This window comes from Loxodonta africana, chromosome 16 (genome assembly GCF_030014295.1).
Source record: "Loxodonta africana isolate mLoxAfr1 chromosome 16, mLoxAfr1.hap2, whole genome shotgun sequence".
Taxonomy (NCBI): domain Eukaryota; kingdom Metazoa; phylum Chordata; class Mammalia; order Proboscidea; family Elephantidae; genus Loxodonta; species Loxodonta africana.
This window is the reverse complement of record NC_087357.1, coordinates 15,999,623-16,020,968: the sequence shown is the minus strand read 5'-3', so window position 1 is coordinate 16,020,968 and position 21,346 is coordinate 15,999,623. Positions and strand designations below refer to the sequence as shown.

General features: G+C 45.4%; 2 protein-coding genes across 7 annotated transcripts in view; one reads left to right on the top strand and one right to left on the bottom strand.

Annotated features, from left to right (window-relative positions):
• Window positions 1-11,914, top strand: part of DENND10 (DENN domain containing 10) — a 19,124-nt gene extending 7,210 nt beyond the window's left edge. For 4 of the 6 annotated variants that reach the window (XM_003409100.4, XM_064269255.1, XM_023546670.2 and 1 more), the window contains 6 exons: window positions 1,063-1,211; window positions 2,227-2,338; window positions 3,946-4,046; window positions 6,639-6,746; window positions 8,653-8,747; window positions 10,355-11,914. In XM_003409100.4, coding sequence (XP_003409148.1) covers window positions 1,063-1,211; window positions 2,227-2,338; window positions 3,946-4,046; window positions 6,639-6,746; window positions 8,653-8,747; window positions 10,355-10,531 — 742 coding nt within the window. In that variant the 3' untranslated portion in view covers window positions 10,532-11,914. Of the gene's footprint in view, window positions 1-185; window positions 273-1,062; window positions 1,212-2,226; window positions 2,339-3,945; window positions 4,047-6,638; window positions 6,747-8,652; window positions 8,748-10,354 lie in introns of all 6 variants that reach the window. The other 2 variants (XM_064269256.1, XM_023546672.2) reach the window with 1 other exon arrangement.
• The window catches only part of SFXN4 (sideroflexin 4), a 25,355-nt gene continuing 14,603 nt past the window's right edge, over window positions 10,595-21,346 (bottom strand). Inside the window, exons 12-14 of the mRNA XM_064269257.1 lie at window positions 17,967-18,052; window positions 15,551-15,668; window positions 10,595-14,491 (exon numbers count right to left, since the gene is read on the bottom strand). Of these exons, the coding sequence (XP_064125327.1) occupies window positions 14,414-14,491; window positions 15,551-15,668; window positions 17,967-18,052 (282 nt within the window). The 3' untranslated portion in view covers window positions 10,595-14,413. The remainder of the gene's footprint in view (window positions 14,492-15,550; window positions 15,669-17,966; window positions 18,053-21,346) is intronic.

Sequence of the window (21,346 nt, the reverse complement as noted above, 5' to 3'; positions counted from 1 at the left end):
GCTCCTCAGGCCCCCGGTTCTGCCTCCCAGCCCTCCACCCCAGCCCGCCCCGGGACAGGGTTCTTTATCTCCTCTCAGAGAGGTTTTCTCTGCATATGAGCATGTGTACGATTTTGTGGGTTTGAGTGTATTATGTACATATGAGAGCTTACCGTATTCATTATTCTCTACCTTTTTTCCCTCAGTTTGTGGATTGGAATAATAAAAATACACTTTGTGACTGACGAAATTTGGCAAGCAGTTAAAACACTTGCCTTTTCACTTAATCTATGGTAAATATAATTTTCAAGTGATTTGTTTTAAACATCGGTTTTATTTTCTTCCATTTTTCCATCCCGTTAGCTACTAAAAGACATGAGTAGACCCAGTAGTATTTCTCAAGCAAAATTTTGTTTTAGTTCTCCCAGGAAGATACTTCAGGGGAAAAGACTGACTCCACATGTGAGCTATCGATGCGGCCACTTTCCTGTCAGCATTTTCTGGACATTTTACCTGGGTGATGAATGTGTCTAATGCGCATTTATCACCAGAAACTTAAAGGTGTCCTGATTTCTTAATTATCTAAATGTAGCTACCTCTGGGAACTCTGATAATAAGTATGGGCTCTACAACTAATTAGTGCTTACTCTGTGAACAATGCACATGACTCCTTCCTTGTCAAAGGAAATTCCAGCAATAAAGCAGAGTTATGACTGACAACACCAGTTGTAAATTTAAGACATAGAAAAGGCAGGGAAAGCATACAGTATTCTCAGGAATAATGGTGCCTCAGAAAGTCCAGCGTCTGTTCTTCTGCTTTAGTGGACTATAGCAGGCTGCCCTAGCTGTAAGGAGAGAGCTGACTTCAAAAGAGTTGTTGAATGTCTCTCAAGTTTTTTTTGTTAATACATTTTCAAATTAAATTATAGAGGTGATACATGTTATGAAAATATACAGACATTCAGAAAAATATTAGCAAGTGGGCTTTAGGCTCTTTAGAAGGCTCCCATGCCTAGTCTTGGGACATTTCTCCGTGTGGTTCATGCCAAATAAAAGTATGGTCGTGTATGTCCTTTCTTCCAGAATGTACCTGAAACATGGGAGCCCAGTAAAAATGATGGAGAGTTACATTGCAGTTCTCACCAAGGGGATATGCCAGAGTGAAGAGAATGGCTCGTTCCTTAGCAAGGACTTTGATGCCCGAAAGGCATACCTTGCAGGCTCCATCAAAGGTAAAAAAAAAAAAGAAAAGAAAGGCCAAACAATAACTTGGAGAATATGATCTGTGTCACTGAATTATACAAGCAGAAATTGTTGAATTGGTGTATGCTTGATTTTATATAGTTTCACTACAATAAAATAGGAAAAAAAAAAAAAAAAATCCTAACAATAACATCCTCAAGCCAAGGACAGTGTTTCATTTAGCCTTCCTCGCGCTATCTTTCCATATGTTACGATCATCATCTTCTGAGTTTCCCACTTGGGTTAGAATTTTGTCAGAGGAAAGCCGATTTCTGTGGTGGTCCTGCCCATGTTATTCTGTGATAGAAATGTTCTTCACCAGTAGCCAAATTCATTGTTCTCCTTCCCTTACGTCTTAGCAGTTGATTCTCACATCTGGAGATCTGAAGCCCCTAACCCAAAGTCCCTAATCCTACTCCCAGCCTTTCTCTCACAGCTGGAAAATCCAAAATGGCAGAGGCCAGCACAGGGCTATGCCACAGCCTTCAAGCTCCTCAGAGTAAGGAGAGAGAATTCTGAAGGTGACGCTGGCCTGCATTCACATCTTGCCATCGCACCTGTGTCTTTGCTCTGGATCCCATTCTTCTGAATGGTTGAGGTGTAAGGTGTTCATCAAGCTAACTGAAAAGGACTTAAGTAATTACCCGTGGGTCTGTGTGTGTGGAGGGGCAAGGGGTTAGTGGGCATTTTTTTAAGTTAGGAAGTTTTCAGGACTCAGGAATATGCTGGTGCCCTTTCACATCATTTATTCCATTTAATCTGGCTTGGTCTACACATCCAGCATGGAGCCCTTCACGGGCTGTTGTAGGCAGGTGTGTGGATGTGTAGATGGAATACCCAGTCACCAGATAAGGTGCTTCTGTGCTTACACTTGCTAAATTTATTCTCTGTATTGAAAAACAGTTTTGCATTCTTATCACAAGAACTCTTTCTGATAAAAACTTTATTTTCTTATGCAATACTTAATGCTATAACATTGTAATCTCTTTTTTTCTTTTTTATCAGATATTGTATCTCAGTTTGGAATGGAAACTGTTATCTTATATACAGCACTGATGCTAAAGAAAAGAATTGTCGTCTTTCACCCAAGAATAGAAGCTGTCCAGGAGTTTACCAGGTATGGACTCTAATCGTTATGAAGTGTAAACTTCGTTGGCCACCAGTTTGGCGCACTAACTTACCCTGTGCTCTGGTTTTCCACATTTGGTGTAATTTGAATGTGTTAGGCTGGAAGGGAAATACCATTTGCATCTAACGTTTTAGTTTAGATCTAATAGTTCAAAGTTACTAAATTTGAACAGATTCAGACTTAAATTTGGAAATGTGAACATTTTAGAGCAGGGAGTCAGCAAACTTTCCTACAAAGGGGCAGACAGTAAATATTTTAGGCTTGCTGGCCATATGATCTCTGTTCCAACTACTCACTTTGCCATCTTGAGCAAAAGCAGCCATTAGGTATTATGTAAACAAATGAGCATGCTGTGTTCCAATAAAACTTTATTTGTAAAAACAAGCAGCCGGCTTGTGGGCCATAGTTTGCCAGCCTGTTTTAGAGTAAGTTGTTCTTTCTGTTCAATTTTACCAAACACTTATTTTTATGATAAATACAGATTCGTTGTAGTTTTTTGTTTCTTTTCCGAATCTAACTAGTTCTCAGATCCTTTTTTAAAAGCAGGGAACAGGCATTTGTGCTGTGTTTGTGTAATACACCTTAAACTATTAAATTTACTCTTGATAAGAGCTCTGAAAGGACACACCCTCTCTCCATTTTTTGGATGAGAAAACTGAGACTCAGAGAAGGTAAGTGGTGAGATAATGAAAAGAACAAATGCTTTTTAGTCAGCAAGGTCTGGGTTAAATTCCTCAGAGGGTAACTTAATAGCTCTATGACCACATAAAAGATACTTAACCTTTCTGAGCCTCAGTTTCTCTGTAAAATGAGGAAGGATACTGATACCTCATAAGGTTGTTTGTAGGACTGGAAATCATTTGTGTAAAGTGCTTACTTACCACATGCCTTGCCCTTACTGTCTACTTTAGAAATGATTCTCGTTATGGTCATGATTGGCTCAGATTGTAAATGAGAGGGCCAGAATTTTCACCCTGCTCTGTCTGGTTCTATAACTCCATATTTTTCCATCCTGCTACCTTTTTTGTTTATTTTTATGTTTCTCAACCTGGGGTGTCCAAAGCTGCTGAGCAGGGCACCTTGGATTAACAAAGCCATGGATAAATCTGCACATATTTCTGCAGTAGCTGTTTTACCAGAAGTTTTCTTTAAGCATACCTATGTGTCTGAAAACAAACACAAAGTGGTTTGCAAGCTTACTGGAATTTTAAATATAAAACGGGAAACTTCAAAACGATTTCTTGCTTGCAGAAGCCATTTTGGGTTTTCCCTCCAGACTCCCCTCTGTCGCAGCCTGCAGAGTGGGATGTTTGGAGGAAAACTTGAGAAGTCTCACTCCTTGCCACCGTGGAGATGGTTACAAGCCTCACCTGGAGCTTTTTGCAGCTAATCAGACCCAACAAGTGGAGTTTAAACCATTGCATTACTTTTCTTTGAAGCCTGGGGTGTTGGTACCTTAGGGGTTGGTTTCTCCTCTGATAGCTGTGTGTCTGAACCCTCTTAATTTCCTTCTCTGCAAGAAGAGGAGAAAAGGGTAGGTGCCGTCTCTAAGGAACAGTCCAGCGACTATTTGAGTTCTTGCCTTGATTCCCCAGGACGCTGCCTGCCCTGGTGTGGCATCGACAGGATTGGGCCACTCTTCATTCATATGTGCACCTCAACAGCGATGAGCTGGAAGCCCTGCAGATGTGCACAGGTAGCCGCGGGGAGCAGGGGAGGAAATGGCCTGCTCTGAGGAGGGCTTTCTGTGTGCATTTCTAAGGGGCATACTGATAAAGAATTATTCCATTGGTAAATTTCACCTGTTTATGACTTGTGACGTTCTAATTGTAAAAGTTTCCATATCAGCGATTTGATTTAGGATGTTTAAATCTCATTTTGAGCCTTTCCATATTTTTTCTCAAAGGAATAATTGAAATCATTTTTTTAAATTACTGGACTGTGTAATGATTACTAAGATTCTGGGAATAATAACGTATTTTTACTTATTTTTGTAGGCACCTTTAACTTTTGAGTCAAACAGTTTTTTTGTTTTTTAATATAAGGTTTTTTTTATGTCTTTTATATTTTTATGGTATTTAAAGGTCCCTTCACGAGGCAATGATGATAATAAATGGTAGGGGGTTTGTTGTTGCTCTTTAAATTATAAAATAGCCCTTACACACAGAAGACTACGTTATGTTTATGCAAGTTATAAAAATGAAAGGAACACTCACGGACTGACCATATATTGCCTGTGCCCGCCCCTCCCAGGGCCCGCCCTCTCCACTAATGTTTATCTTTCTCTGGCTTCTCTTTGTGGATGTACTACCCTCCCCCAGCCATACACACAAACACATATTTCTAAGCAACACGTTGTTTAGTTTTGCTAAACTAACTTTAAATGGATTCATGATGGAGGAAATCTTCTGTGGCCTGCATTTTGTCTTAACATTTCATTTTTGTGTGGGATTCACTCATGTTCATGTGGGTGTCTGTTGTCTTGCTTGTGGTCCCTGCTGTGTGGGATTCCATCAAATGATACACCATAGTCTCTCCATTTCTGTTTTTGTAGTTGCTCGTTTTTAAAACAGCGGTGCTTATCTTGCTTATTCTGGGTCTCTTGGTGCATGCACGCATGTGGAAGTTTCTCTGCGGTATACATCGGTGGGTAGAATTGCCCGGTTGTAAGCGTGCAGTGGTTACAGCGCTTGCCTGCTAACTGAACGGTCGGCAGTTCAAATTCACCAGCCGCTCCATGGAAGAAAGATGTGGCAGTCTGTTTCCATAAAGATTTACAGCCTGGGAAACCCTGTGGGACGGTTCTACTCTATCCTGTAGGGTTGCTATGAGTCAGAATGGACTGGATAGCGATGGATTTTTTTTGAAAGGATACAAATCCTCAACTTTGCTGGGTAATGGCAACTTATTTTCCTCAGAGATTTTACCAGTTTACTGTCTCATTAGCAGTTTAGGAGAGGCCCACTGCTTTGTGTCTTTAACGGCACTTAGTGTTATCAAACGTTAAAATGTTTGCCACCCTGGTGGGTGTTCAGTGATATTTCATTGTCGTTTAATTTGCATTTTCCTGATGCCTAATGAGGTTAAGTGTATTTTGTTATGTTTATTGCCATATGCAATAATATGAATATTTCATATAATTCACTCATTTTTACACTTCGTTCTTTTTTCTTATTGATTGATAGACCTTTATTTATTTAGGGTATGAATCCATTATTGATGATATATGCTCCAAAAATCTCCAAGTTTGAGGCCTTTTTTTTTTTTTCCCCCTCAATTTTCTTTTGGTGTCTTAAATTCTTAATTTTAATGTGTTGGAATTTACTGGACTTTTATGGTTTTAGTGTTTTGTATTTTAAGAAAATTCCAAGGGCAGAAAGATACTCTTGTATATTCTCTTGTAAAGGCTTTTAAAGTTTTTTTCTTTCCCATTTAAGCCTTTAATCCACCTGGAATTAATTTTTATGTAGTGTATGAGGTTCAGATCTGATTTCCCATGTGAATAATTAATTGGTCCATGATTCAGCTCTTTATTGACAGTGTCCACCTCTCTCCAGGGAGCAGCAGTATCCTGTCTGTCGTAGGTCGTGTTTCCTCATGTGTAAGTGGGCCTGTGTCTGGGCTCTCTATGGTCCATTTTTGTTGCTGTTGTTGCTTTTTAAATGTCCTCACTTGGCAAAGTAAAAACTTAGCAATGATAAATTGGCCCTTAAAAAGAACTTTTTAAAAAACTGGATTGTTCTGTGAAATTCAGAAGTCTGGGAACCATTGTCTTAACACCAATTCCAGGAAAAAAGCTCTTGATTCAAAGGTCTGCCGGTTCTTGAGTTGCCCTGGTTCCGCGAGCGTTCTTCGGTCTCAGATCTGAAGTCAGTAAGAGATGAGACCCTTCCCAGCAGACTGTCCCTGAGGAACCTGGGCACGTGGCTCTGACTTCCTGGAGACAGAGCCCTGATGGGGAGCATTAGTTAAGAGAAGCCTTTCAACTTCTGCCTCCTTTGCCAGTCTTGACCCCGAATAGCAACAAGTGAAAGTAAACGCTTTGCTTCACCCTTGGTCCTCGACACTGCAATCTAATTTTGGAACATTCTGAGTTGTGTGAACTTCTTTAGGCAGTTGACGGTAATGCCGTCTTAATAAATGCACAGGGGATAGCTCATGTTCCCTGAATAAATAAAAACAGTGACGAAAAGCAGCCGACGAGCTTTTAGACTCAATTCCTTTTTGGTGTGTTCACAGTATGAGCTCATCCTATACCACAGTAATCTTGATCTTCTTTGAACTACAGGTTACATCGCTGGATTTGTAGACTCGGAGGTGAGCAATCGACCAGACCTCTATGATGTTTTTGTGAATCTGGCAGATAGTGAAATCACTGTTGCGCCACTTGCGAAAGGTTAGTTTTCTCTTTTCTGTTATGTTGGTGACACAAGGCATAAACCAAGAAGCTGTATCTTCTAGGCTGGTCTCTACAACTAGTATTGGAGGGCCAGCTCAACCTGGTCTGCTGAAGCTGGAGGGGTATTTCTAGGTGTCCAACACACAGCATTTATTCTTATAGACCTAGCCAAGTTAGCAATATGTTCTTGGTGCTTATGCTGCACTGTACATTAACAAGGTAAATAGTCTATTTGCCTTGTTTTAACAGGGATTTACAGCATAATAAATCACCTCAAAACTTAGTGGTTTAAAACAAAAAAGATTTATCGTCCCACAGCTTTGGTGGGTCAGGAATTTGGAAGTGGCTTAGCTGGGTGGTTCTGGCCCAGGGTCTCATGAAGTTTTAATCAAGGTGTTGGCCACAGCTGCAGCCATCTGACAGTGTGACTGGGGCTAGAAGATCCACTTCCAAGCTCCTTTAGAGGGTTATTGGTAGGAGGCCTCAGTCCCCTCACCATGTGGCCACTGCATAGGGCAGCTTGAATATCCTCCCAACATGGCAGTTGGCTTCCCCAAGAGAGAGGAGGAGGTGTGATGAGGAAGGGTGCTTTCTATGACTTAGTCTTGGAAGTCACGTGCTGTCATTTCTATCGTACTCTGTTTGTTAGAAGAAGTTGCCAAGTCTAGTCAAACCTAAGGAGAAAGGAATTAGGCTCCACCTCTTAAAGGGAGGAGCATCAAAGTTTGTAGACATTTACCACAACACAGAGTTAAATATTTATTGTTTCCTGACTCCTGTATGCAAAGTCTTTCTAAAGGATGGCTCCGTGAGCCCAAGGGAGTGAAAGTGTTTTAGGGTCTAATGACCAAGAAAGGGCATTCTAGTGGCATAGTGTCATCTCTGGAAAAATTAACTAGTCCTAAGTTACAGCTACATGAAGCAGAAAAGATTAGGTTAAAAGTGTGTTGAGCCCAGGGCACTAGTCAGGAGTTGGTTTAGATGGGAATTACTAATATCGCCTTTTGTGTTGTCATTTATCTTTCTCCTAAACAGCCAAGCGCTGGCTAATTAAGACTTTTCGTTAGATGGATTCTGATTAAATGAAGCCTTATCTAGCAACTTCACATTCATAGAACCAGAACTTGCTTTCATTAGTTTTAAACTGACAAACGTGATGCATATTCATAGTGAAAAATTCAAAGTATAAAATCAGACCTTCAGGAGATAGTGCCTTTTGTCAAACCACAGTGATAGAAAGCCAGCTGCAGCCTGGGCCACTTAACCTGCTGACGCATCAGGACAAAGGGTGCCCCTCTCCCTGGGGCCGCCTGCTGCTCTGAGCCAGTAACCAGCTCATCCCAGTCAGCACCATTCGAATGGCATTTGCTCCTTGGAGCTACAGACAAATTTCTGTTCGTCTCCTGGCTGCAGAAGGTACTGTATGTGACTAAGGTGACCACAGTTGTTTCCTTTGCTCAGCGTGGCCTCCACAGTGCTGACAGGAAGTGCGTCTTTCACAAAGTCCCTGCCAGAGAGAGACATTTATGCTCTGAACTGTTAAGACCTGGACAGGAAAGTAAGGCTCTTGGCTTAAAATGACAACTTATTCAGAGTCAGAAGTTTTCATTAGGTTTTGTCTAGAAAGAAAAGTAAAAATTCTTGTCAGGTAGGTGTGAGGGGGAATTTGGTTTGGTTCTGACCTCTTTTTATTTTGAACACAAAGCATAATCATCAGGATTGTTCCTTACCTCCCAGCACGTCGTCATACTTGCTTCTAGTGATAAAATGGAAGGATATGGGGGCTGTCCGTTGCCTTTTGACAATTCCCTCAGTGTGTCTCTCAAGTTTCAGATAGGTGGCATGATTACTTTGTGTTAGAAAAACTACTAAATATTCACACAGATATTCTTCATCTCACCAGAGGCTATGACAATGGGGAAACTGCACAAAGAAATTGGTCAGCTAATTGTCCAGGCTGCCGAAGACCCCGAGAAATCAGACAGCCAAGTTATTAAGGTAACTTCTTAGTCTGCCAACTTACTCGGAGTCCTGAAATGGCCGAGCTGCCCCGGTACCTGCTGTCCCTGGAAATAAATGAAGTGATGTGGGAGAGGGCAGTGGGCAGAGGCTCAGATGAGGGTTTGCAAGATGGCCATGGTAATGATGAGCAGGGGCGGGACAGAGGTGTACAGGGACTGGTGCTGAAGCCAGCCATTTATAGTGAGAAGTGTAACTGCCAAGTGGTCTAGAATGCTCTCGAGGCCAGCTGGTGCGTTTGCTGCTGAGCATGAGGAACTAGACAGAGGGTCTGAGTGCAGCTCTGCTGGACTGGCTCCAGGCCAGTGGTAATCCCATAATCACACCCCTGGACACTTAGCTAACTGCTCTCATACTGCAGACCTACCTCCCCTGTGGGCTATGCTGATCAAGCTGCCCAGTTTCCGTGTGACCCAGTCGGCACCCTCTCCTCTCCCATCACCAGATTGGGATGGCAAGTGGTTTTGTTTTCTATACAAACTTCAGCTGACTGGAAGAAGCTGCATGGGGTACTGTGGTGATAAGGACTTGGGTTTCTGTTGAGGTTAAGGGGAAAGTGGACCATGTGATTGATGAGCAGTGTCTGCCATGAGCCCAGGAGGTATTTATTATTCCTGCCCTAGACTGGGAGGCCTGGAAAGGGTGATTCTTACTTGTGTCACCCCCAGGGGGAACTCGGCTTCAGGTTCTTGGGGTAGGCACAGGATCACCCTGTGTACTGATCCCAGCTGGGTTCCCTCCAAGGCAGCGTGATGACTGGGGAGAGTACAGGCTATGAAGACACATAGGCCCACAGGTGAACTTGAGCCCTGCTGTCTAATGGTTGTGTGGGCAGGTAACCTATCTGAAGCTAGGAAAGAGGGCCTTGTTGTGAGAATAAAGGATAATGTATAGAAAAACCTAGTGGCTAGCACATCGTGGGCGCCTGACAAATGAACTCCTTCCCTACAGGTCAGTCTTAATCTCCTCTTACTCCTTTGACCTGCCAACTTACTGCCCTTTTAACCAGAGAAAGTAGAGGCAGGAGAGTCCACAGAACTTCAGCCCCAATGTTTTCCTGCCATTTCTATCTGTTCGTTTGACTAGCCCCAGTGGATGTGGATTGGGGGAAGATAAGAGTTTGGGGTATCAGTGGGCTCTCCAGGCAGATGGACTCAAGTATGGAGCTGTAGGGGCTGGGGGTGATGGAGTGTGAGCTAAAGATAAAGATTTGGGACATGCTGTCTCCATTTTACAGTGGAAACAACCTAAGCCTTTGAGAACTTGAACAGTACGCCTAAGGATCCTATGGTGTGTTCTATATGGAAGCACCAGAGTGCTGGTCAGCCTTCTGTAGCATTAGTAGGGAGTTGTCATGAAGGAGACCTTCGATCTAGATGCGCCTGGAGTCCAGCGTATTCTCCACTGTTTCCTGGATGTGCGGTGGGGGCTGGAAGGCACTGCTGGGGGGCTTCACCCTCAGCCCTCAGGGCTTTGCCATCGAAGTCTGTTGGAGGAGGGAGACACGGCTCATTTATTTGGTTCTCATTTGTTCCCTTTGGATTTTCTGATACTAACACATTGCGTATTTTCCTGTTCTATTCAAGGACATTTCCCTAAAAACAAGAGAGCTCTTGACCAACCTAGCATCGTTTGCAGAAGTTTCAGACGATGGAGAAAAGCCAGCACTCAGTTTTGAAGCACTAAAGCAGAAACGGTTTCCACCGGCCACAGAAAACTTCCTTTATCACCTAGCGGCAGCTGAACACATGCTGAAAATCTGACTTTGTGACAGAAAGTGTCGCTCAGGGCGGATCTAAAGCTCCCCTTTCACTATGATTATCCCCTCAATATGTAAAATACTGAAAATAACAAAGAAAATGTTATATTTTTAATGATTTATTTGCAAGTATTGACATTTGACCTGGAAAACACTGAAACACATGTGGAAACACATCTAATTTTCTCCTTTTGATTAGTTCTATGCCTGCCGTCAGTGCTGGACAAAGCACTGTCACGGCCATAGATAATGTTGACCGGCCGACATCCCGGAGTAAGAGAAAAGCTCTGCCTAGCTCCCGTGCGAGTCCTAGCAGATTTGCGCGCTGTCATCATTCTAAGTTCCTGTCTGTCTCACTGTGTAGCCACAAACTAACGGTTTATTTTCAGAAAGCTGCCTGAAATTTTGCTTTGTATTCTTCTAGGAAGAACTTCAATTCCTCATGAGGAACTCTACTTTCTGAGCCAAACTACTACGTTTTCTGCACAGCTGTCTGAAAGGTCATTTAAAAGGCCCTGCAGTTGCACTTTCTTGTAAAAGAAAAAAAAATTCTTTTTTTTTGGCCTTTGAACATTTTGCCTATGAGGGTTTTGCATAGATTTTATACTTGAGTAGACAACTTTAATAATCCGTATTTATACTGTCTCAGAGGTACACATTTGGCCAACTTAAGCCGTCAATACTATCCATTTAACCCTGTTGCTAGCAATATTCTTTTGAAAAACCTGCCAGTCCTTATGTTTTAACCCGTTGCCATTGAGTCGATTCTGACTCATGGCGACCCTTTAGGACAGAGGAGAACTGCCCCATAGGGTTTCCAAGGAGCAGCCGGTGGATTCGAACTGTTGACCTTTTGGTTAGCAGCCTTAGCTCTTAAACACTGTGCCAATAGAATAAAATAAGCTGATTTTGAATATAACTGTATGACAGAAACAGCAATTTTATACGGTTGGCAAGAGACTTAAGACTATCTTGCAGGGGCCAAGACCAGAGAATGTCTTCAAACAACTTCAGTAAAAACCATTAGGCCATGTCTGAAGGGGACTGTTCTTGTTCAGTACACACCTTTTTTGTAATTGGAGACCTTAAAATTATCAAGCAAAATTATGTAAATTATGTACTTGTTATTTTTTGTATTCGTATGAATTATGAAAGACTATTTTTCACTCATTAACACTGATGTCCTTAGAAATCTTACCCAGAAGAATGTTTGCAGAAAAACTTGGTATCAGATCTTTATTCTTAGTGTTTGACATTTACTAAGCAAAAATTAAAAAAATAGCCTTTTCTCCTCCCTCCTTGGGTGATGGCAAGAGGAGATGGGAAATGAAATGATATTTACTGAGGCGAACAATTGAAGATTAAATCTGCACTTTATGAAAATGAATGCTAACAGCCTTTTCTCCCTTTTTTTTGGTATTACCATATTAGCTAATGACCAAAGTTGTTAAAATTACACATTTATGAAGCAGAAATGGAACTATTTTGATACTTAACAAATTTAGGTAGGTGAAGAATTGTGCCTTCTTCTCTAATTCTCGCTACTCCAAACAAAAGATAAAAATCCTTCTCAACTGCAGACCCACTGGGGAATTATTAAAGAGCATTTGAAAGCTGGGCCTGCCAGGCTCCTTCCCTCCCCAGCCTGGCCCCACCCTTTCTTCCAGCTCTGGCCCTCGCTGACTGCTTCCTAGACCTGACTGACGGGAGTGAGCTTTATTCTTCACATTGTGGCTCTTGTCATCTGTTAGTGGCTAAACCCCCACCTGGAACCTCTGCACCCCCTTGTTCTCTACGTTTAATTTTGTGTACTATAAACCCATGAGTCTAGTGAACCATCTGGTAGATAATTTTTCAGATATTGTCCTTTTAGACTATTGCAAAACCCCTTTGACCAAATCATAAAATAAGCATCATTCTGGCCCAGGGTAAAGAAAACTGAAAGCCATACACATACTCAGTGACTCGAGAGGTTGTGCTGGAAACAGTCTCCATCCCACGAGTGTTGGGTCCGGACTTCATTCAATGCACTGTTGTATTCTGGGGCTACCCTGATGGACAAGACGTGGTGCCTGCTCTTCAGGCACAGCGTCCACAGGAGGGCAAGGAAGCAGGTTATCACACTGTAGTGGGCCAAGTGCAAGATGTGATAGGGGAACCACAGAGGAGGAGCACCTAACCCAGAACTGTGAATCCTGGAAGGCTTCCTGGAGGCAGTAATGGACAACTAAGTCCCACCTTAAGTATAAGCAGGGGTAAGCCCAGGGCAGAGGGAAGGGCTTGTGCGAAAACCCGGAGTAAAGACTGTGGCCCATTTGAGGAAGTAGATGTTGGTCCAGAGTGAGCAGAGTAGCAAGAGATGAATAATGCTCTTGCCTGCCGTGGTAAGGAATTTGGACTTGAACCTGACGTATGGGGAAGCTAGTGTTTAATGTTAAGCAGAAATGTTTGGAAGAGCAGGCTGGAACAAGGGTTGGAGTTAGCCTGGAGGCCAGCCAGCCAGGTCAGGTGGTGTTGCCAGCAGTACCAGAAGGGGGTGCTGTCGGACTGAGCTGGGCTGGTAGCAGTGGCTGTAGAGGTAATTTCTAGAGATCTGTTTACATGGCGCTTGTCTATTGGATAGTGGTAGGAGAAGAGGGACGAGTAAAGGGGATGCCCAGGACCCAGGCTTATACAACTGGGTAAATGGTGCCATTTACTGAGATTTAGGGGGTAGAGTTTTAGGTGTCATATAAGTGGCAAAGCACAGCTGGCAATGGATGTGGGTCTACTGGGCTCAGCTCTGATATGGTGTTTCGGGAGGGTAGCTGAGCAGTCTGGAAGGTGGGGTGGGAGCAGTGAAGGTGGATAAGTCTTAACAAGTTTGGCTTTTTAATGAGACACATGTCTCCAGCAGTTTAAAATCTACTGGCAAGGAGCCAGCAGAGAAGGAGACTGAAGCCAGAGAGGACACACAGTCCACAGAACAAGGCCCCTGAGGAAACAGGGGCCCAGAGCCTGGGGACAGCTTACCTCGGATGCAGGAAGGGACAGGTGCAGGTGGAAGGAGGTTTTCAGATTTGGTGCCAGCAGGTTCCGTTCCTGGCCAAGGGTGTGTTTTTCACCGTGAAGCAGGAGGTGGGGTCATTTCCCAGTGAGGAGAAAGAAAGGACTTGGAGCGGGGGGGAGCGTGATAGACTTTAAGTACTTGCCCAGAATAGGAGCAAGCTGAGTAGGGTAACGGCATGGCTCTGGGGGATGGAGGCCTTAATCGCCCCGGGAGGGTTTTTGTCATGAGCTGCACCATCTATTTAATGCCTGTGCCCTGGGCCTGAGGGATCCTCACAGACACTGGCACGGTCAGGCAACAACTGGAGGGGAGCTTTGGATGGGGCATATGCCCTTGACCAGACCTGAAAGGCCTGTGTAGCCCGTGGTACATCTGGGGAGATGCCCTGGGTGGGCTGGCGGGACTCCTCCCAGCCTCAGGTTCTGCAAGTGGATCCGCCACCGTGGGACAGGGAGGAACCCCCCACCCCCTAGCCTAGGACCACATTCAGCCACCTCCGTGCCCACCTTGGCCCAACAGGCTATTTTCAAGGTCTGCAAGTTTATTAGTAATTTTACAGTTTCCTTTCACAGGCTGATGAACAAACAGAAAAATGATTATTATACCACCTGTCCCTCCAGAAACCCTGTGGGGGTGTGTCACCCAGGACACCCCCCTCCCATTTTTCTTCTCCTATCCAGGTTCAAAATTCCCAGGCAGGAACAGCTCTGAAGTGCCCTCAGCCTGGACCCCCTGGGCACTGGGGGTCCCAGAGACTTGGTGGGGTAATCCAAACGTGAACCTGGGGTGGGGGGAGTTGTTCGAGCATGGAGCAGACAGATTCACCTAAAACTTGCCCTACACACCCCTGTTATAGAAGAGTTCTGTCTCTTCCGTTGAAGACCGAATTTCCTCTTCAAGCTTACTGCATTGTATCTGAAAAACAGAGTTCAATTCTATTTTCAGTAACTTGCCTTAGAAGCCAAGGTAAAACTCATTTTCAAAAGCAACTATTTTATAATCCATCTTTTTTAATGATGCCCAATTTATAGCAAAAACCATATTTTTTATGGAAAATCTCAAATATAACCAAATATAGGCAGAATAATATAATGAACCCTCACGTACTCAGCACCCAGCTTTTAACTATTAGCAACCTGCCAATCTTACGTCATCAAGCATCTCCCACACTCAGTTGTGTGTTTTTTTCCCCTGCCAAGGTACTTCAGGTGCTGCAGTGGTTAAAAGATAGGGCTGCTAACCAAAAAGTCGGCAGTTCGAATCCACCCGCCGCTCCTTGGAAACCCTATGGGGCAGTTCTACTCTTTCCTGTAGGGTTGCTATGTATCAATTGACTTAACAGAGACAGATTTGGTTTTTTTAATTAATTTAACGTAATCCGCAGATGTATCATTTCACCAACCGATACCTTAGTATGAAATTACAAATGATAAAATAACTACTATGGCATTATCACCACCACGGCCATAAAGAAGAATCCCCTAATACCATCTAATGCTCAGCCATGTCCAGATTTTCCCCTTGGGCTCAAAGGTGTCTTTCCAGTCTAACAAGGTTGCAAATGCACGGCTGACGCTGGCAGGGACAAGCAGCGACTGGAAAGGAGCTTTGGATGGGACACACCCTTGTCCACACTGAAAGACCCCACCCCACAGCGCATCTAGGAAGTTGCCCTGGGCAGCTGGCAGGACCCCTCCCAGCATCAGGCTCTGCAAATGAATCGCCCACCACAGGCAGGACAAGGAGGTGCCCCCCTCGCCCCCAGCCCAGGACCACCATTCAGCCACCTCCGTGCCCATCTTGGCTCAACAGGGCATTCTCAAGGTTCCCCAAACCCCAAGACGGCTGGGGGGTCAGGAGGGGAGATGGACCTCACTTCCTGCCTTCACTCTGGCCTTGGGAATTCTGTCCCCTCCAAGCAGGACTCACTACTGCCTGCAGAGGAGTTCAAGAGGGGTGAGTGGGGGGACTTACCTGTCCAATCTGTGGAAACATGCTAAAGGAGACCGGCACCATCAGCCCCATGACCAGGATGCTGCAGGTCAGCTTCACGGTCCATAAGGACCTCGGGTTCTGCAGGAAAAGCTGGGTCCTGGAAGAAACAGGGTGCCACTGACGGAGGACGCTGAACCTCACAAGGGCTTGCAGACGCGGGCCTGTGTGCCAGCGGGGCTAATTCTCTCCAGTGTGCAACTTAGTTACAGCTGATATTTGGGCCTGCACCTTGGTTTCCACACACACGCCATCCATTGTCGCTGAGCTGTTTTCAACACATAGTGACCCTATAGAACAGAGCAGAACTGCCCCAAGGAGTTTCCAAGGCTATAATCTTTATGGAAGCAGACTGCCATATCTTTCTCCCCCGAGGCAACTGGTGGGTTTGACTTGCCAACCTTTCAGTTAAAGACAGAGCACTTTAACCACTGCACCACTGAAGTTCCTTCCTTGGTTCCCACCAACCCACCAACAGGCAATGAAAACAGCTACACTGACCGTGCAGGCTTACGAGGCATGGACAGTGCTAAGCACTTTACATGCAGTTTCTCACTTGATCCCCACAGCCCCGACGTTTGTGTCATCTCCCCTTTTAGTGCTGAGGAGTCAGCCCAACTCATGGCGACCCCAAGCACAACACAATGAAATGCTGTTTGGTCCTGTGCTAGCCCCATGAGGGGTTGTGGACGGGACCACTGTGATCCATAGGGTTTTCATCGGCTGAATTTCAGAAGCAGATCTTGAACTTTTTCCTAGTCCATCTTAGTCTGCAAGCTCTGCTGAAACCTGCTCATGATCACAGCAACACGCAAACCTCCAATGACAGACAGGTGGTGACTGCACACGAGGTGCGTTATCTGGGCAGCAAACCCGGGTCTCCTGCGTGGAAGGCGAGAGTTGTACCACTGAGCCACCAATGCCCCCTCATCCCCCTCTTCTAAACAAGCAAAGAGGCAATGACCTGCTTAGTAACTTGTCCAAAATCCCGCAGCTCCAACGTGCTGGGTCAGAGGTCCTGGAGCCTGTGCTCCCAGCCTGGGCACCCAGGCCCTTTGGGGGTGTGAGAGACTGTGGTATCCTGGCCCAGGAGTCAGAGGCCTGAGGCCATGGACACATTGTGTGCCCTCAGGCATGCTGCTTTCCCTTTCTGAGCTTTGCTTTTTTTCCAGCTGCAGAGAGTAAGGGGTTGAGATAGAAGATCCACCTGAGGTCCCTCCATGGCATGTGGTCCTCCCGGTACCCCAAAGCCATTGGGAAAGCAGGACCACCGCACCCCACTAGGAAACCTGTGCCATTCATGTAGGCACTATGGGGCAGACCAGAGGGCCCCAGCTTCCACAGGAGCTCTGGCTCCAAGGCCAGCTAGAGTGACCAGAAGAACCCATCACAGAACAGTCTGTACTCACCCAGCTGGGGTGGGCATGGGGAATTACAGCTGGCCCCGGACACTGCCCCTACTTCCTGAAAATGCACTCTGTATGTGGTTCTGGTGGGGCTGGAGTGAGTTAGTCCACCATGAGCATGTGACCCAACTTGGGCCAATCAGAATCCTTCCCTGGGAGTTTCTGAACTGAGTGGAAGACACACCCCCTTCCACCCCCAGAGTATGTTATTTTTTCTTTCTGATCAGGAAGCTGTGAGGGTATGAGCTAAGAGGGCAGCTGAGTCCCTTATCAAATGTGAAGAAGCCTGTATGCAGCAAGAGAGAAGACAGCAGATACCCAGGAAGGAAAGAAAGGGAGGAAAGAGAGAAAGGGAGGAATGCCCTAGCACAGAAGTTCCTGTTCAAGCTGCCACAGGCTATGCTCCCTTCCCACATCTGTCAGCGAGACCAACACATCTTCCTGCTGGCCCGCCTACTTCAAGCTGGGCTTCTGATTCTCACAACCACAGGAGCCCCAGCTGATCCTCAAGCCCTACTCCTAACATGCCCTTCTAGCTTCTCAAAAGGGATGGCAGTCTCTTGACTCTGGGGCACGTACGCTAACTTTTCTGCAAGTGTACAATTCAATGGCTTTCAGAATATTCACAGAGCACTTAAGCAAATTTAAAGCATGGTTAGAACTGGGGTCGGGGACTTGAGCAATATTCACAGCACATCAGAGTTGGAAGAATCTGCAAATCATCCAAACCCTAGACGTGCCCAGGGACACAGAGCTAACCTATGGCAAAGTCTAGGCCAGAGTCCAGATTTGCCAAAATGTGCACATCTGGATTTTCATGGCGTGTCAAACGCAGCCTCCCCGTCCTAACTGTGATGAAGAATGTTCAGTAGGAAGGCTACCAAAGCCACTTCTTCCCACCCTTCCCACCAGCTTCAGTATTTGACAGGTTTTATAAGGATTTCGACTGTCACGTGTTGACTCCTACCTGGGGCAATGAGTGGACCTCTTACCTTTTGAAAAAGTATGCTAAGACTTCTGGGACACAGGCCGAGGTCCCAAACAGCACTGTTCTGGATACTGCTGTTTCTTTGACGGCCTGGAGGAAACAGAAAGGCTGCAGCTTAACACATGGGGTGAGAGGATGTCTAGGGATCCAACGATTCATGACAGAGACGAGTGAACAGCAGCTCTCCTTTCTCACTCAGGAAAATATCCCACATGGAAGGAGATGCAGGCAACGCCTGACGGGCACCTTTCCTCGGCAGGCGTATGGAGGACAGCTGGGTTTGGTGCCAGGGGTCACTGGGGAGGGGTTTTAGTTTCCCCACGATAGTAATCTCCATCAGTCCCCATAAACAAAATACCCACCAAGTCCAAGGAACGTCCAAGCAGCTTAAAGACAAATTCTCGCTTAGAACCAAGGCAGTCCCCTTGGTGGAAATGCTGGATTCGACGCTGAGGTCCACTCCACATTTTCCTTTCAATCCAGGACTCTGCCACCGGCCTCCTCACTATGCTGACTGCTCCCCAATCAATCCCACCCCTACCAGTGCAAGGAGCCCTGGAGGCACAATGGTTCAGCTCTTGGCTGCTAACTGAAAGCTCGGTGGTTCAAACCCACCAGCAGCTCCACAGAAGAAAAGACCTGGTATGTAAAGATTACAGTCTTGGAAACCCTGTGGGGCAGTCCTACTCTGTCCTATAGGGTCACTATGAGCGGATTCCGATTCAACAGCACACAACAACAACCACCTGCCAGTGCACGCATCCTACAACAGCTCACCTCAGAGCTCCCTGGCTGGGCAGCACACCTGCATGTAACGTGCCCGAGCCCACCTGAGTGTGCTCACCTTTCCCTTGAGCAATTAAAAGCATTTTGCTATCAACTGGGACACGTGAAAAATGCTGTGCTATCAAAGTTTGTTTTGCATAAGCATGTAAGTATAGGTTATAACATTTTGCTCCCCTTTTCTACAGTGTGTTAATTGCCATTGAGTTGATTCTGACTCATGGTGACCCCATGTGTGCACAGTAGGACTGCTCCATGGGGTTTTCAAGGAAGGGTGTTTTGGAAGCAGACCGCCAGGTCTGACTTCTGATGCATCTCTGGGTGAGCTTGAATTGTTAACTTTTTGGCTAGTAGCTGAGCACCTAAACATTTACGCTACCAAGGGATTTTTATAGTGTACATTACTCTATTTGTCAAACATTTAAACATACACTTTACTGCTGGGTTATATCACAAAACCATGTATACTCTATGGCATTTAACACATATTCAAGGGAAACACTGACTATAGGTGGCTTTTACTCTCACGCTGACTTTAGAACCCAGCCCCTGGGTAACAAAGATTCAACTCTACGAACATTGCTCCTCCGCCCAGGAGAGACAGGCAGTCGCTCCACCACTGCCGTCCCCTGCCCTCTGTTTCTTCACTCCAGGGTTCCATGACTTGGCTGCAACCTACCTCCCTGAACTCATTTCCTTCCACCCTTCCCCACCCTCTGCTTGACCCTTGGCTGCCATTCCCTCTGCAGGGGAACATCTTTCCTCCACTGGGACAGAGGGAGATGAGGAGGGAAGTTTTTGGAATAAAGTTTCGGGAATATAAAATAAAACTGCTCAGCTTCAGGAAGGGAAAAGTGGCTGCCGGGTATGTTGTGTTTCAGTCAGTGGGCTGAGGCCGGGCTCTCCCATTTGTCTCATGCGCCATGGGAAGTCGGGCCAACGAAGCCAGCCGCCATTAAGAGGCTTTGGGATAGTGCATCAGTTCACGATCATCACAGTCTGCAACTGAGCAGCTTACAAGGCCAGTATGGGAGAAGACATAAATGAGGCCCCTGAAGCCTGATCAAAGGTGCCCCGTTACAATCAGATAGTGCCGGTTACGCACTTTCTGAAATTTTAGCCAAAGAAAATAAACCTTTCAGTGACAGGGACGTGATGAAAGAATGCTTATGCTTATGCACAGCTGCAGACACTTTATTCTTGAAAGATAAAGTTTTTCTTAAAAAAGCAGACCGTCAAAACTTCTTTTCCCCTAAATTGGCTCTTATGAGAAAAATGAAGTTCCTGCTAGTGAGACAGACCCTAGAGAGCTGGCAGGGCCTGAGCCACCACCCGCTGGGGAGCCGAGGGCTCTGGAGAGAAGGGACCTGACTGGGCAGTGTCTGAGTCTGCGAGCCAAACACAGTGCCTGGCAGGCGGGAAAGGAGCTCGGGAAGAACTGATTAATGAACATCTGTTCTCACTCTTTTGTTATTAATGAGAATATACACAGCAAAGTGTACACCAACTCAACACCTTCTATATGTACCATTTAGTGACACTGAGTACATTCTTCAAGCTGTCCAACCATTCTCCTCCTCTTCTGAGTTGTTCCCCCCTCATTTATATAAATTCACTGTCCCCTAAGGTTTCTATTTTATCTTTTAAGTTGCTGTTGTCAATCTTATCTCATACAGATAGTTCCTAAAAGAGCATAATGTTCAAGGCAGACATTTTCTTCTAGTTAAGCTAAACTATTGTTTTGGTTTTAAGATGAGTTCAGGGGATATTTTTGGTTTAAGACTATCTCAGGGCAGTAGTTTCAGGGGTTCATTGAACCTTCATGACTCCAGGAAGTCTGGAGTCCATGGGATTTGAAATCCTGTTCTCCATTTTCCCCCTTTGATCAGAATTCGTCTATAAAATCTTTGATCAAAATGTTCAGTAATGGGTCTCAGCCCACCTGGAGCAAAGGAGAATGAAGAACACCAAGGACCCAGGGTAATTATGAGCCCAGGAGACAGAAAGGGCCACAAAGACCAGGGACGACATCAGCCTGAGACCGGAGGAACTGGATAGTGCCCGGCTACAACCGATGACTGCCCTGACAGGGAACACAGCAGAGAGCCCCTGAGGGAGCAGGAGAGCAGTGGGATGCAGATCCCAAATTCTCATAAAAGACCAGACTTAATGGTCTGACTGAGACTGGGGGGATCCTGATGGTCACAGTCCCCAGAGCTTCTGTTGGCCCAGGACAGGAACCATCCCCAAGGTCAGCTCTTCGGACAGGGATTGGACTGGATAATGGGATAGCAAATGACACTGGTGAAGAATGAGCTTCTTGGATCAAGTGGACACATGAGACTATGTTGGCATCTCCTGTATGGAGGCGAGATGAGAGGGCAGAGGGGGTCAGAAGCTGGCTGAATGGACACGAAAAAGAGCGAGTGGAGGGAAGGAGTGTGCTGTCTCATTGAGGGGAGACCAGTTGGGAATATATAGCAAGGTGTATATAAATTTTTGTATGAGAGACTGACTTGATTTATAAACTTTTACTTAAAGCACAATAAAAATTACAAAAAAAAAAAAAAAGTTCAGTCATGGTAGCCAGGCACCATCTAG